The sequence below is a fragment of the Protopterus annectens genome, chromosome 10.part0, assembly GCF_019279795.1.
Source record: "Protopterus annectens isolate FY-2018-M chromosome 10.part0, PAN1.0, whole genome shotgun sequence".
Classification (NCBI taxonomy): domain Eukaryota; kingdom Metazoa; phylum Chordata; order Ceratodontiformes; family Protopteridae; genus Protopterus; species Protopterus annectens.
Window position 1 is genome coordinate 1,197,594,528 of NC_056744.1, and position 15,815 is coordinate 1,197,610,342.

At 41.2% G+C, this 15,815-nt stretch overlaps 1 protein-coding gene across 7 annotated transcripts in view; it reads right to left on the reverse strand.

Moving 5' to 3' along the window:
- Positions 1–353: 353 nt before the first annotated feature.
- The window catches only part of POMGNT1 (protein O-linked mannose N-acetylglucosaminyltransferase 1 (beta 1,2-)), a 1,898,302-nt gene continuing 1,882,840 nt past the window's right edge, over positions 354–15,815 (reverse strand). For all 7 annotated transcript variants that reach the window (XM_044085953.1, XM_044085951.1, XM_044085948.1 and 4 more), the window contains one exon: positions 354–675. In XM_044085953.1, coding sequence (XP_043941888.1) covers positions 594–675 — 82 coding nt within the window. In that variant the 3' untranslated portion in view covers positions 354–593. The remainder of the gene's footprint in view (positions 676–15,815) is intronic.

The window sequence follows — 15,815 nt, forward strand, 5'->3', positions numbered from 1 at the left end:
GAAAATAAGAAATGCCAGACTGTCCCACAGATATGCTCTATATGCCTATAAGTGTTTCAAAATGTGCCATACAGCTCTTCTTTAGAATAATTAGCTCTCATTATAATGGTTAAAAAGACCAAGAGGTATGACTGGCAAATAGCCTTCAGATGCTATATTTCTATAAACCCAAGAAATTACTATGCTTCAGAGTGGAGAAGGACATAGTCACCATACCCATGTATAACTATGGTTATTTACATTATTATTACTCATAATGTTGAAAAACACTGAAATGGATGAAAAGGTTAGAAAAGTCATGTGAAAATAATCTTACAAAGGACAAAATGATGAAGACACACTCTCTCAAACCCTTGGATTAAAAACAGTCCATTACATTTTATTCAAGATAAACTCAAGTGATCACAGGCTGACTAAACAAGCTGCCAAGTGATGCAGCTCATGGGTGCCCTGCACATCTGCTGTGACTACACAGTCATTAATCACATTGTATGCAAATACAGGTTGCCCAGAGTTTCATACAGTACTGGTGAGTCTCAGTAGTGGTTCAGGCTATGCTGCTGTCCCATGGAAACAGGATGACAAAGATGGACTCAGGTCTGCTCAGCTGGCACAGCTTCATCTTTTAGTGGTGGCTCAAGAAAGACAGGAGTCACCGATGCAGGTTTCTTGGCCCTGAAACATAACAGTCAACAATCAGTCCATAAGCTAAAGTTCAAAGTGAAAGCGACTGAGTTAATTTTATACAAAGTCATCCGAACAGTCAAAAGTGCTGCAATTACATCAAAAGTAATCATAAGATGGAATTAAAGTTTAAAGAAAGCACTATCTCCACTAGCACAATAATATCTAAAGTGCATATTTATTTTTACCTTCTAAGGCTTAAACAGAATGCAAAATGTACATCACTGAACAAACTTGAACTGCTCCCAACTGCAATCTGCTTCAAATGAAAGTAGCACCACCCCCCCTTTTAGATTTACTGAAACCCATTTATGCACATGGGATGTAGCAATCTTCTTTTCTCTACAGCTCAAAGACAAGCAAAAAATTATATTCATATTCTGTGTGAAGGTACACAGACAACAAACCAAAGACTAGTGCTGCTAGTTCAAGAGGCAAGAAAGAAAGACAGACATCATCCATTTATGAAGCCTCCACTTTTATAGCATCCTTTGCAATTATCAGTGGGGGTGGAGCTACTGGCAATTCTGAATTATTTTATATGACCTAGATCAATACCAGTAGTGGACACGCGCAGCCAACTATTACAATTCCAAAGACTACTGGAACATGCATTAAGGGGGAAGAGGCTAAGCACTTCACTGGTCTTCACTTCTGACTTCTAGGGTAGAAGGATTAGCTTGAGCCATCAACAAATCAACATGCTCTCATTCTAAAATCTATCTCTGCACTTTCTGAAGCAGTGTTAAACCTTTGGAATGTGGCATAACCTCCTTACCACATATAACACAAAAGTATAGAATTTTTTATTTAAAAAGTTGTGATTTTTGGAATTTGTTTTGTTGATAAAGGTGGTCCCACAAATTTTTCTTGGAATTGAAAACTCATTACATGGCATCGTATCAGACTGAATTCACAATGCCTCACTATCTAAATTAGTGCATAGGCTAAAACAATTCCATGCTAACTGCAGAAACAAACCTGAGGATTCAAGAAACAGCCTCACCATTCATGGTAAGAGCTGTGGTAAAAATGTGTTGTTTATATACTATGGAGAACAGCCATTCAGAAATGTTAGCCACAATGATGAAAGACCTCATAACTGGCTAATATGCATGTCTGTCCATCTGTATTAATGCCTGTGGCAGCAGATCAGTACTTTCCTGTGGTAGTTTACACTGTTGGCCAATGCATCATGTTGGCACAGGCGTTGCCTTATTCTCACACACACAACACATACCCCATACCAGTCCTTGTATTGTCAGAACATCTCAAATGTCTCCTTTTCTTCCTGCTCTTGTACATTAAAGATAATTACAGTTAGTCATTAATGCCAGACATTAGACTTTCACACTTTATAATCTTCACTAAATGCATGCTAGAACAACAGCTTTTATGCTAGTTATTTTAAAGTTTAAAAGGGAAATAATTACAATCTATCCCTGATAGCGTGTCTTTAGTTTTAGATTTCTCTAAAGTTCTTGAGCTATGTGGTTGAGAGGTATGCTTAAATGTTTCCTGTCCCTCTCCCTTGTAACACATGAACTGCTGTAGGCCTTGAACACTGTCTGAGATCCTCATTGTAATATAGAAAAAAGTGTGTGTGTGTGTGTATATATATATATATATATATATATATTGCTACTGTTCCCTGTGTCAGATATACATGGTTTGAAGCCTTTACCTCCTTTGTAATTTTTTTTAAACTTTAATTATTATGCTTTGTTCTCCCTCGTGTCTAGTGGTAGCACAGAAGTCTAACATCCTCCATGGGGAGGATTCAGGGTTTGAAAAATTGTAAGTGCCTTTAAGTCATGTTATTTAGCATGTCCCTGGTGTTTTGTACCCCCAGACCCAAACGGTCTTATTTTTGTTTTAATAAGTGCCTTTATGGCATGATATGACCATTATCCCTGGTGTTTAGTGTCCTCCCTGACTCTGTGCTGTTAAGGCACAGTGTGTATACTAATCCCTGGCAGCTAGTGTTACCCTCCACACATCTTTATGTGCCGTCAAGGCATAATGTTAAATGTTACCTTGGTGGCTAGTGCCCCCCCCAGCCACTTCTTTAAGTGCCAATTAAGGCACAATGTTTAGTGTTATCCCTGATGGACACTGTTTACCTTGATCCATGTTTGAATGCCATTAAAGTGTGACATGAAATAGTTTTCCTTGGTGACTAGTGTTCCCTCTATGGATACAGGATTTGCATGTTACTCGAAGTGTGAGCAGGTATGACAGCCCCAACCATTTAATCCCTTCAAAATGCACATGCCTACCTAACCAACCCTCCTGCTAACCATCTTTCTGCGACCTCCCAGTCCAGACACACCCACATATGCATGCAGCCACACATATTCACTCCAACACTACCTGACTGCTAAACTCTCATGCACTTCCCCCTACTGTGACGGGTGAACATAAGCTTTTGGATGTCTTAGTTTACAGAGCCAATCCCTGATCGTCTCTTGGGGTAAGGTCTTTTGTTATCGATTTTCTCATTTGGAGGTTGATAAGCATGGTGTAAAGGTCTCAATGAATCAACAATGTAAGCTGCTCTGCAGCATGTGCTTTTTTGTTTACTCAGAATGCCTTGCTAGTCTAAGTTGATCAACCCCAAAACCTAATAAGACATTTTGCGGTTCTGTGGTTATAGACAAAAACTGAGCAGAGTACAACTAAAGAATAAAAATACTATAAATATGTACTGTATGTCAAAACTATTTGTAACTTTAACATAGGTTCATAGGTAGGTACTAGGCTATTGGCCCTGGGGCCTATACAAGCCCACCCAAAAAGGTACCCTGGCTTTTGCCACCCAAGAAAATTATTTTCCTGTGCCACTGTCGAGCAGAGCCACAGAGGTGATCCCCAGGGTGAATTTCCTATTTCCCATCCAATCATCAAGATTTTTCTTGGAGTGCTAATGGGGAGCTTTGTTTGATATAGATAGGTAGTTTATTCCAGAGTACGGGAAGTCTCTGGGACAGGAATCTATCCCTCTGGCATGTTCTGTTTAATGTGGTGACAAGGTTTAGGTCCCTAGAGCATGTAGCTCGGAGGGATTGGGATTTCTTTAAGTGGAACATGTCCAACAGCTCTGGGTTTGACATAGCTTTGTATGTTAGGCAGAGATCACCTCTGAGTAGGCGATATGCGATGGAGTAAAGCTGGAGTTTTTTGAGGCAGTCTGGGTAGGGCATCTGTTTGAGGCCAGTAATCCTCTTTGTGAGGTATTTCTGCAGCCTTTCCAGTTGTTGTAGATGTCTTGTGAAGTACATACCAAAAGGGGCCTTGTACTCTATAATGGGTCTAATGAGTGACAAGTAGAGGGGAACAATAACCTCTTTTTTCCTGGATGAGAAACCTTTTGTGATGAGGTGTGCCAAGTAGAAGGATTTCCTGACTACTGTGGCAATGTGATTATCAAAGGAGAGACTACTGTCCACCTGTGCCCCAAGGTCTCTTATCACACTTTTAGTGTTAAGTATACTACCGCCTATGTTATCAATATTATAAACGTTAATAAAATGAAATGAAATGCAAAGATGCATAGAAACTGTAGACACAAACATTAACAGCTGCTGAGTGTACTCTATCTTCTATGCTTGTTGCCACCATGAAAAAAAAAAACTGGCAAATGGTCTGATTAAAAAAATAATAATTTATTTGGTGATCTTATCAACCCAACTATTCCCTTCTAGTATGTTATGCAGCAAGGTTTCAAGATAATGTACTGCGTCCCTTCCTGAAGGCCTATAATTCTAACATTTTCTCCTCAGGAGTGTCATTCTAAGTCTTGTTTGCTTTTTCTATACTCAGATGCAGCTCCACAAAGATGTAACTATTGCACCAAACAAGTCAACAAGTAGTACAGTAACAGCCAACATGAATAGAGAGCTAATTTTAGTCTCAGTGGGCACAAACACAAGGCAGTGTTTGACCTACTGCAACTTCTTGTGGTACAACAAGGTCAAGAGATATTTCACTTTCTAATAAAAGTAAATGTACACTAGTCTGCACATACTCTGTCAACAAAGCTCAAAACAAACCACAAAAATTTCAAATGACCAAGACATGCAAAAAGATTCAGACTTTAGCGCTTTAGTTTGTATACTGTACAAAACTTCATCAGAATGATTCAAACTAGTTACGAACACACCTTAAATAACTTGAGTTGATTGCATGAATCACATGATGGCCAAGCCCCCAACAGACCATCCAAAACTGTTAAAGCAACACTCAGTGAATAGTATTACATTTCAATCAAAAAATCTGCAAAATATGTACATAAATAATCAAATGCAAGATACGAGGTCTAAAATTAAAAGTTTCACCTTTCAAGTCCTTGTAGTTTCAAAGACAACAAAGATATATGACTGTTCAGTCTAGGCCATACACTCGCATTTAAACACAATTACCAATACAATTCACGTTTCTCTAACAAAAGATGCCACTGACCACCCCGATCAGCTCTAGTCATCCTTTCAATAATCACAAACTTAAAACTATGCCCTGGAAATTCAGATAAATGCCTAACCAATGCACTGTTTTCCTTACTTTTCTTTACATCGTTTAGATGTTCGCAAACTCTTTCCTTCAGTTTGCACTCGGTCTTCCCAGTGTAATAGCTGAAACACTGTTGGCATAAAGCACTGTAAACTATGGCGCTAGTCTGACAATTAAAGGCACCCCTCATCTTAAAAGCAAAATCTTTTATCCTAAACTCTTTACTTTAAAATAAAGTAACAAAGGGCATATCTATCACACTTTGCCATCCTTGACAAATACTGCATTTATTTCCATCTCTCTTTTCAGTAATGTTCTGGATATTAAAACTGTCGGCAATAAACTCTATGATCAAGGACTCAGTTCTTAAAGTTCCACATTGTCTTACACTATGGACCCTAAAATCAGTATTTCCAACATTTTCGCTAATATCAGCTGCACCCCCTGAAAAATCCTCCTCCTCAAATGTCCTGTGTTTAAAACAGGTGTGTAAAACCCCCGCTCCTTTTTATTTATAACCTCGTACATTAAGGGGTTTATGAAACAACAACAAAATGAAACTGCTAGGGTACTCCCTTACTAGAAACATACCTTTAATAATTTCAAACTCATCCAAAAAATGGTCAAAGGTGGAAACCATATGGGCAGCCCAGATAAACTGCTCTTTCACTACTGCATATTTTTGTGCAGTTGGATGAGAACTTGTGAAATGCTGTACACATTACATAACAAAATGATAAAACAACAACAGCACAGACAGTGTCACTTTAACTAACCGCAGATTCAAGTAATACAGTGGGTAGCCTTCCAAAGAAGACTCTGCTGCAGAATAGCTAAGTTACTTATAGGTTCATAGGTTCATACTAGGCTATCTGCCCTAGGGCATTTATAAGCCTTGACAGAGTGTGTTTGGGCTTTCGCCACCCATTTTAAATTAATTTTGCTATGCCCTTTTTCGAGGTTAGTATACTGTGCCTCTGTCTAACAGTGACACAGAGGTGATACCCAGGGTAAACCTACGATCTCCCATCCACTCATCAAGATTCCTCTTGAAGAGAGTCAATGAGGGACTCTGCCTAACCTGGACTGGAATTTTATTCCAGAGTGAAGGGAGCCTCTGGGTTATGAATCTGTCCCTCCAGCATGTCCTATTTATTTCAGTGCTGAGGTTCAAGTCTCTCGAGCTCGTGGCTCGATGGGATTTGGATTTTCTGAGATGTAGCATGTCCATTAATTCCGGGTTGGACATGGCTTTATACGTCAGGCATAGATCGTCTCTGAGCAGGCGGTATGCCACTGAGTAGAGCTGGAGTTTCTTTAACCGGGCAGCATATGGCATCTATTTGATCTTCTTGGTGAAGTACTTTTGGGGTCTTTCCATTTGCTGCAGGAGTCTGGAAATGTACATCCCAAAAGGGGCATTGTACTCAATTATGGGCCTGATGAGGGATGAGTAAAGAGGCACGATGACCTCCCCTGATCTAGATGTGAATCCCTTCATGATTAGGTGGGCTATATAAAATGTTTTTCTAACCACTTTGGCCACGTGGTTGTCAAATGAGAGATTGCTATCAACTTGGGTCCCCAGGTCCCTAAATACTTCTTCCGTACTTAATGGATTACCACCTATGTGGTAATTTGTGGGCACTTTGTTTTTGCCAAAGTGGATGACTATACACTTTTTGGCGTTTAGCTTGAGGACATGCCTCTGGCACCAGTTGTCTGTTTCTATGAGGCCCTTTTGAAGGATGCTTGTGTCAGCTGGAGAGTCGATTATGGCGCCCAGTTTGCAGTCATCTGCGAACTTGGTCAGCCACAGTCCTTCCGTGTTGGCCTGTACCTCCGAGAAATATATACCGAACAAGAGAGGTCCCAGGACTGAGCTTTGTAGGACGCCACTTGTAACTGGTTTGGAGTCTGACATGGCTCCAGCAATTCTAACCATGTGGGTTCTGTCCTTGAACCAGTTTGCAACCCATCTAGTGACATAGAGGTTTATATTTAAGCTGGTGAGCTTATCTATAATGCCCGAGTGGGGTATTGTATCGAAGGCTTTTGCGAGGTCCAGGTAGGCTGTGTGGACCACCTTCCCCTCGTCAATGGCCTTGGTGACTGTTTCAAAGAAATCAACCAGGTTTAAGAGGCAGGATCTGCCCTTAGCAAAGCCAAACTGGGTAGGATCCAGTGTCTGTAGGTCCCCAATATCTTTATTTATGAGGTCCATGATGATCCTTTCCATAGCTTTGCAGACCAAGCTAGTCAGGCTTATGGGGCAATAGTTTCCAGGATCCGTTGAGGCACCACCTTTGTGGAGAGGGACCACTATTGCTGTACGCCACTCTTTGGGTACATATCCTGTAGTAAGGCTGAGATTGAACAGTAGTTTTATGTTTGGGTTTAGCTCTTCTTGGAGTTCATGTAGGACGCAGCCCGGGACATCGTCTGGCCCCATTGATGCTGTGTTTTTTGCTTTGGAGAGGGCAGCTCTTACCTGAGCATCTGAGATGTCAGGGGGGCAGCACTCTGCTGCGATAGATATTTGCCCTTTTGGTGGGGAGGGGGGGGGGTTTGCGCTGAACCTGTCAGCTAGCATGTTGGCAATGTCTGTGGGTTTGGTGTATTTTTTGTCATTTTGGACTAATTCTGAGCATATCTGGGAATTCCCACCCAGGTTACTGACATAACTAAAGAAAGCCTTGTGATTATCCTTAGTGTCCTGTGCAATTTTTCTCTAGAAGCTGGCCTTAGACGATTTTATGAGTGCCTGTAGTTTTTTGCTAATACTGATCAGAGATGCCTTCCCTTTTTGGGATTTTGCTCTATCATGTAGTAGCTTCCTCCTTCTATTGTATAGTTTTGTTTATGGCTGGGGTCCACCAGACAGGACTTCTGTATTTGGAGGATTGGGTCTTGGTTTTATTTGGGACTGCATGATCCATGTATTCCTGAAGGTGTTCATAGAATGCGTTTATAAAGGATTCTGCGGTCTGGGCTGTATTTTCCACAGGCCCGGGGGCTTTGAAGGATTCCACCTTGGTTTTGAGGAGTGTGAAATTTGCTTTAGAGAAGTTTTTCACTGTGGTTTTCTGGGCAGGGGGTGGGGTCAGGATGTGAATATCCAGTGAGATTAGTTTATGGTCTGATCTTACCAGTGAGGGATACACTTCTGGTCTGGAGCATAAAGTCCCCATGTTGGTGATGATCAGGTCCAGTATGTTTTCCCCTCTTGTTGGAGTGGTAACAAGTTGTTCCATAGCATTTGAGTTTATAAATTCTAGGAACCTTTGGGCTAGGGTGTTGGAGCTAGAGTAATGCTCCCAGTCTATGTTTCGGTAGCTGAAGTCGCCCAATATAATGGTGTTTGGAGAGACCTTCATATTTTCCAGTGTTCTCAGGAAGGCCGAGTGGGGTTCTTGGGTTTGGAAGGGTGGTCTGTAGCAGGTTATAAACTGGAAGGCAGTTTTACTCACTGTTAGTTGCACATGGATAGTCTCTGATGCTTCGTGCTGTGCCACCAACCTGGAGGTGTGGGTATCTTTGACGAATATTGATACTTCCCCTCCTTTTGTGGTTCGGTCAAAGTTTTGGGGCCAAAAAGCATGGTATGAGGTATAACCTGGTAGAGCTGGGTGCTCTTGGGAGCCTTGAACCAGGTTTCTGTTACTGCACAGATATCGATGTTCTCCATGCTAAGGAGAGTTTCGAGTGCGTGCATCTTGAGGTTTAGACTTCTGGCGTTGAGTAGCATTACTCTTAGTTTCTTATCCCTTGTGATACCTATGGAGGTGGGTTTGTCTTTTGAGCCTTGCCTGAAAAAGGCACTATGGGGGTAGCAAGAGCCTTTGCCAATATCCGAAAGCCCAGTGGTGACAGGTGCAAGCCGTCCCTAGCGAAGCATCGTGGCTTGTCGAGCATGTCATCCCAGGCTGACAGGCATTGGATCCCCTTTGAATGACACCAATACTTAAGCCAATTGTTGAAATTGATCATCTTGTCTTCATATTGTGGCATCATTCTTGGTGAGGGTAAGATGCTACTCAAGGTCAGGGTCATACCGGCCTGGGCTACATGCTCAGAGAGCTCCTCTATGTCTCTTTTCATGTAGTCCAGAGAGGTATGTCTCAGGTCATTCACACCAGCATGGACAATGACTGAGTCATATTTGTACTTGCCTTGGAGTGACCTGAGTGCTTGTGTTATGTGGCGGATCCTAGCGCCTGACAGGCAGCTCACCGTGACCTTCTTCTTGTTCAGCCTGGTGAGCGGGACGTCAGTGTGCCTGATGATAGAGTCACCTATTACAAGTGTATCAAGTGTGTTGTTTAGCCTTAAGGGCTGTGACTATTCGGCACACTGGCTTTGTGAGCTATGTGTTGCACGTGTTTTGTTTTGGGGTAGCGGTTGCTTGGTTGTCTGCTTTGGAGGTCTCTGCTGCTTAGGCAGATTTTTATTTAGAGCCTCCGAGTATGTTTTTGTGTGATTATGTGTTTGGTTTGCTGTCGTGGTAGGTCTATGTGAGGCTGGAATTGTAGTGGGTGTGGTTTCCTTCTCCTCCTGACTGGTTACGCCAGTACTGAGTTGAGACAGCTTAGCCTCCAGTTTGGCTATATGGTTGCATCTCTCACATGTGTTAGAATTTGTTGGGAGGAGGAGAGGGTTGTCTGTGTACATGAGGCAGTTGTAACATTGCCTCAAGATTCCCAGATTCATCAGCTGGACCGGAGAGGAGATTGACAACTGACCTTTGGACATGCTAGAGTAGTATTGGGAATTCCTTTATAATTGAAAAAAAGGGCCAATGGGGAACGAGGTACTCAAGGGGAGTTTGTGAGGGTGTAGTACTTTTAATTTTTTTAGTGCTGACTTATATAATTGCTTTAGTGAGCAAGTGCCAGGTAACTTAAATGCAATGTGTTACAGGTAACTTAAATGCAAAAACGACAAACAGTAACTTTCTTTCAAGTGAAACAAGGAAATAAGTACAGTAAGCAATGTAGATATCACTAGGGATCCACAGAAGCGCTGAAAAGCCATGTTTTAGGTGGAATTAGCTTTTCAGGGAAATAACAAGCAAACAAACAACAAACATACAAACAAAGCTAGATTCAGCAGGCCTGGATCTAGTCTATGCTACAGCAAACAAGGTGTACCAATTTCAGTAAGAAGCAGTTCAAATATGCAGGCACTATAAGCCTTTAACCAGAAATTCCCAGCTCAGAAGGGCAGAGTCCTGCCTCTCCTCCCAGAAGAGTGCAGACCACAAACCCTCTTAATGTAAAATAACTGACCTGAAGCCCAAGTGCTTAAACCAGAATTAATACACTTTTAGAATAACAGACACTGAGCCCTCAATCAGCAGTTCCCAACTTAGAAGGATGTAAGCTACATGTTCTGCCACTACAGTGCAGACCACAAACCTTCCTAATGTAAAACAACTGGTCTGAAGCCCAAGTGCTTAAACTAAAAGGCTTAGAATGAGTTACACCAAGCAGTAATAAATACAATTGAGTACTTTTAAGATGATGCAAAAGCAAAATAAAGTAGGAAGAAACACAAATACAGTAAAAGCAGATACATTTTTTTTTATTGGAAAGAGAGAAAGGAGTAGCAGAAACTAAGCTGATTGGCCTTCTCAAATGTTCTCCCTGTACTACTTAAGTAAATAACCAGTGCTGAGATATGTGTTGTTCAGTACTCACCCATTAAGCCATGGAGGTCAGACTATGATGGCATAAGCTGAGTGCTCCAATAAAAGTAAAAGTCAGTACACACTAAAGCAGCTTAGACCCAGTTTCTGCTATTATTACAACACACTAGCTCAATGGAATAAGGAAACAATAAGCCTGTTTGGATGTCCCACTAAACATTTAACATTCTACTACTCTCACATACCTCTACCCGTCTCAAACCCTGCAGAATACCTTTGTGAACTCCTTTATCCTCTATACACTGTAGAAGTGCATTACATAAGACTATAATTCTCTATGTGAAAAAATACTTTTCAGCGATCCAGAAAGCCATTACAACTACAATCTGCTGCCTGTGCCTCTGCATCTACCTCTGTCCTTCCTATTCAGGATGTACTCTTTACATTTCTCTGATGTGATCTTCACATCAACAGTTAGCATCTACTGTCTATTAGATTCAAGTGAGAGGATTTCCATCTCTAGCTCCTCTAGTGTCTGGTTTATATCATTTCCACATCAACCCACATACGTTTTGTTAGCTTTCCTCTGGATTCCTTCCAGCAGACCTTTCCTTGTAGGGCTTCCAGAACTGCAAGCAGTACTCAAAGTGTGGTGTGTCCAAAGGCCTGCAGATTGGAATCATTACCTCCTGGCTTCAAGAATCTGTTTTCCTCAGATACCAAACTCTGTTCCCGATGGTCCAGTGCAGGTGGGATCAACCCACCCAAGATCCTATCCTGTTCTTGCTCTCTGCTCCCAGTGCCACTTCTCCTGACTGATACTTTAGGCCATGGTGGTTATAGCCTAAATGCAATACTTTAGATTTTTCGTGCTGAACCACATCTGCCACCTTTCTGGCCACAGTTCACCTTTTCCAAATCCTTCTCTAGCCTCACTCCCCCCGTCCTCTGCTGCTGCACCTATCTGTGCCATCAGCAGAGAAGCTTATTTTGTTCTCTATTCCCATGGATATGCGTACAACAAATGCATTGAAAAGTACTCGTCCCAGGAAGGATCCTTGTTGTACTCCTCTAGATGTCTTCAAAACTCCTGACACTGTCCCTGTCACAGGATCCTCTCTGTCCAACCACTCAACTGTGCTCTTTGTCCCTGAATAAAGAATTGTAGGGTAAATGAAAACTGTCTGTTCTTTACTATATTATCATACTCATTCATTATTGACTTCTATTTCTATCTTTCTTTCAATCTATTTACTGCTTGCCAGACTATTCAGAAAACATAATATATAGGTAGAATCTCTTCCTTCTGGACTACACTGCAGTCAGAATTTCTCCCTTCCTCCAGAATGGCTGCAGATGGGCTTTATCCCTTCCATCCTGTCTAGGTGGCTTCCTTCCAGCCTAGGTAGCACATAGGCTGGATCCCTTCCTGCTATCATAAGTGGTTGGTGCATATCCTTCTACTTCCCCTGCCTGAAAGGTAGACAGCTTGCTAACCTTGCTTGCAACCTGCTATTCATAACTGCATCTTCTCCTCTCATTTTTACCTTCCTCTACTGTACCACTCTTCTCACTTACTGCCTCTCTCTCCCTCTCTTAACTTCCCTTCCATGTTAAATGCCTCATTCGCTGCATCTTTCCCTTCTTTCCAGTTAAGCATATGTGTACATCCATTTCAGCCTAGATTACACCTTCACCGCCACCCTTAGCTTTCCCTCTCACTCATTCTTAACTCTTCTTGAACATGTCTATCAAACTTTCTTCAACTTACCATCCCAACTCTTCCCGCCTTACCCCTCACCTGCACATTTCATTTAAAATTCAAAGAAACTTTATTGTCATTTAGGACCACAAATGAAATTACAAATGTTAGCTCACTAGAGAAATGCAGTGCAAATAATAGATACAGTGGTATCAGAGAATAACATAAGAAAGAAAATAACATGTATGACATGCAAGAGGTAGTTCGCATTACATAAACACACTCAATACTCATTATCCAATCATAAATAATAAATACCCACCACCAAACCCCTTCACCATTAAGATGAAAAATAGAGACTAGTGAATAGCAGCTGTTTAGTTACCATACTGCACTTGTTAACCATAGATGTGACTCAGTATAGCCATCATATTGCATAATACTAATACTGGTGGCAATTGCTCAGAGAAGCAGGATTAAATTAAACAAAAAGGTTTCAATGTGTCGGGTATTATGGTTGGTGTCCGAGTTAAGTCTCACAGCTGTGGTATACAAATTGGTCCTGAATCTGGTAGTCCTATAGTGGAAGCTGCAGAACCCTCCTTCCAGACGCAAGTTGTGAGAACACGTTGTGGGCAGGATGGGTCGAATCAGCTAGTATTTTGTATGTTCGCTTTCTTGCTCTTGTAAAGAAAAGCTCCTGAATAGAAGGGAGGTTTGTGCCCAAGATTTTCTCAGCCACCCTCATCACCCTCTGTAATTTCTTCTTCTCAACAACTGTGCAGTTGCCGAACCATGCTATGAAGTTGCTAGTGAGGATGCTCTTGATAGCTCACCTGTAAAAAGTAGTAAGAGCAGACAGTGGGGGCCTGGCCTTTTTGATCCTTCTCAGGATGTGAAGCCTCTGTTGAGCCTTATTGACTATATGGTTGGTATCAACAGTCCAGGAGATCATTTGAGATGTGAAGGCCCAGGAACTTGGTTGTTTTGACTTTCTCTACTACATCCCCTTTGACAGTGAGTGGTTGGTGAACTGTTGCCTTTCTCCTGAAGTCTATAATCATTTTTTTGGTCCCATTAACATTCAGGTTCGGATTGTTCCTGTCACACCAGGCAATCAAAATGTTCACCTCATCCCTGTAGTTATGTTTATCCCCACCACTAATGAGACCCATGACTGTGGTATCATCAGTGAATTTTATAATATGGTTTGAGTTATGTTTTGCAGTAAAGCCATGAGTGAAGATGGTGAAGAGCAAGGGGCTGAGCACACAACCTTGGGGAACACCAGTATTCAGGACTATGCGTCGAGAGGTGTTGTTTCCAGTGCATGTCCACTGGGGTCTACCAATCAGAAAGTTAAGAGCCCAGTTTCATAGGTGTTTGTTTATCCCGAGATTCACGAACTTATCCACCAGTTGCATTGCTATCAAAGTGCTGAATGCAGAACTGAAGTCGATATACAGCAGCCTTATGTAGTTGTTTCTCCCTTCTAGGTGTTTTAGTGCAGGGTGTAGTGTGACTGATATTGCATCTGCAGTCTATCTATTTGCCTGTTATGCAAACCAGAGCAGATCAAGGGACTTAGGCAGACCTGCAGATAGATATTTCTTCACAATCCTCTCAAAGCAGTTCATGATGTTTGAGGTTAAGGTGACCCGTCTGAAGTAATTGAAGCAGGTAGGACTGGGTTTCTTCATCTCCTGTAGTCTAATATGCTTTCCTAAAATGTCCACGCATACCAATCCTCTTTCCCTATTAACTGCATGTCTTTTCCTCTCAGACATACTTCTGTTAAACAGAAGATAGTCTACCAAAATCAACAAGATAACCTTCTTTGAATTTAAAATTCAGTTATCTGCTCAAAGCAAAGAATATATCCTTACATATATAACAAAAGCAATATCTCAAACAACTTATTTTACTAAAAAAAAAAAAAAAAAAAAAAAAAACCTCCAACTTTACTTAAAACCTTACCTAAAATTTATTTTTAACTACTTACACTCAGTTTTTGAGGTGATACACATTTAAATCTGGGTCACCTTCAAACCACCTGTCCCTCTCCTACTTTGGACACAATGGGTCTTTGTGGGTTCTGTTCATGCAGCTTTATTTTATACAAACATATCACTATAGAAGTTTACTGACTAACTTAAGTAATTTAAATACAAACTAACAACTGTGATCAGGCATGCTCTCACTCTGGCTGCTCTTACAAAATGTCACTAGGGATTGCACAGGTCTGGAATTTATATGTGAACGTACAGCCTTGACATGTTTCTTAAAGATACAGCACACTTCACTTGCATTCTGATCTACATCCTCCCTCTCTGAGAAATAGATCATACAATGCTATGAGTCTATTTAGCATGTAGAAATCATAGGTAATTCTTTCTCATGCATTACAGAATACTACGTGTACACACACACACACATTATATATATATTATATATATATATATATATATATATATATATCTACATATACACACACACACACACACACACACACACACACACACACACACACACACAATCAAGTCCATGTTACTGCGTATTTCACACTAGGCTTTGATACTCGGCCATATCGTGTGACATAAAACTGGGAATTAGATTTAGCATCTGGAACCGTCTCTACACAATGTTTGACTTGTGGAATGCCTGGAACATTTTCTGGAATGGAATCAGAATTTTGAACACATTCTGGTATGGAAACAGTGTCTGATTCACTCTTAGATTTGAAGTCTGCATCACAGAAACAATGTTGTGATGGTGATGATGATTCTGGTACAAGATGATGAAATCTACAGTTCCTCCTATACTCCACACCCTTGGAGTCTACCAGGTAGGATCTTGGCTCGGCTCAGATGCCTGTAATCTGTCCAATTCGATCACAACCTCTCGTTGTCTGGATTCATACTGTTTCTCCTTCCCTCAATGGACAAAGTGATCTGGCGAACTAGATTTCTGGATATTACGCCTCTTAACCAATTGAGCCTTGATGGTTTTATTGTTCTTAGGTTTAGGCTTCAATAAACTGGAAGTAATGGGTAGCATAGTTCTAGTTTGCCTGGAAAGTAGTCTTTGAGCTGGTGAGACAAGAATATCGTCACGGGGTATGTTTCTGAGATTAAGCAAATTCAAGAATACATTAGTATTGTCATGCTTTGACCTTTCAAGTAATTGCTTTGCACTCTGTACTGCATGTTCAGCTAGACAATTTGACTGACGATATTCAGAACTACTAGTGACATGTACAAAGTCCCATTCTTT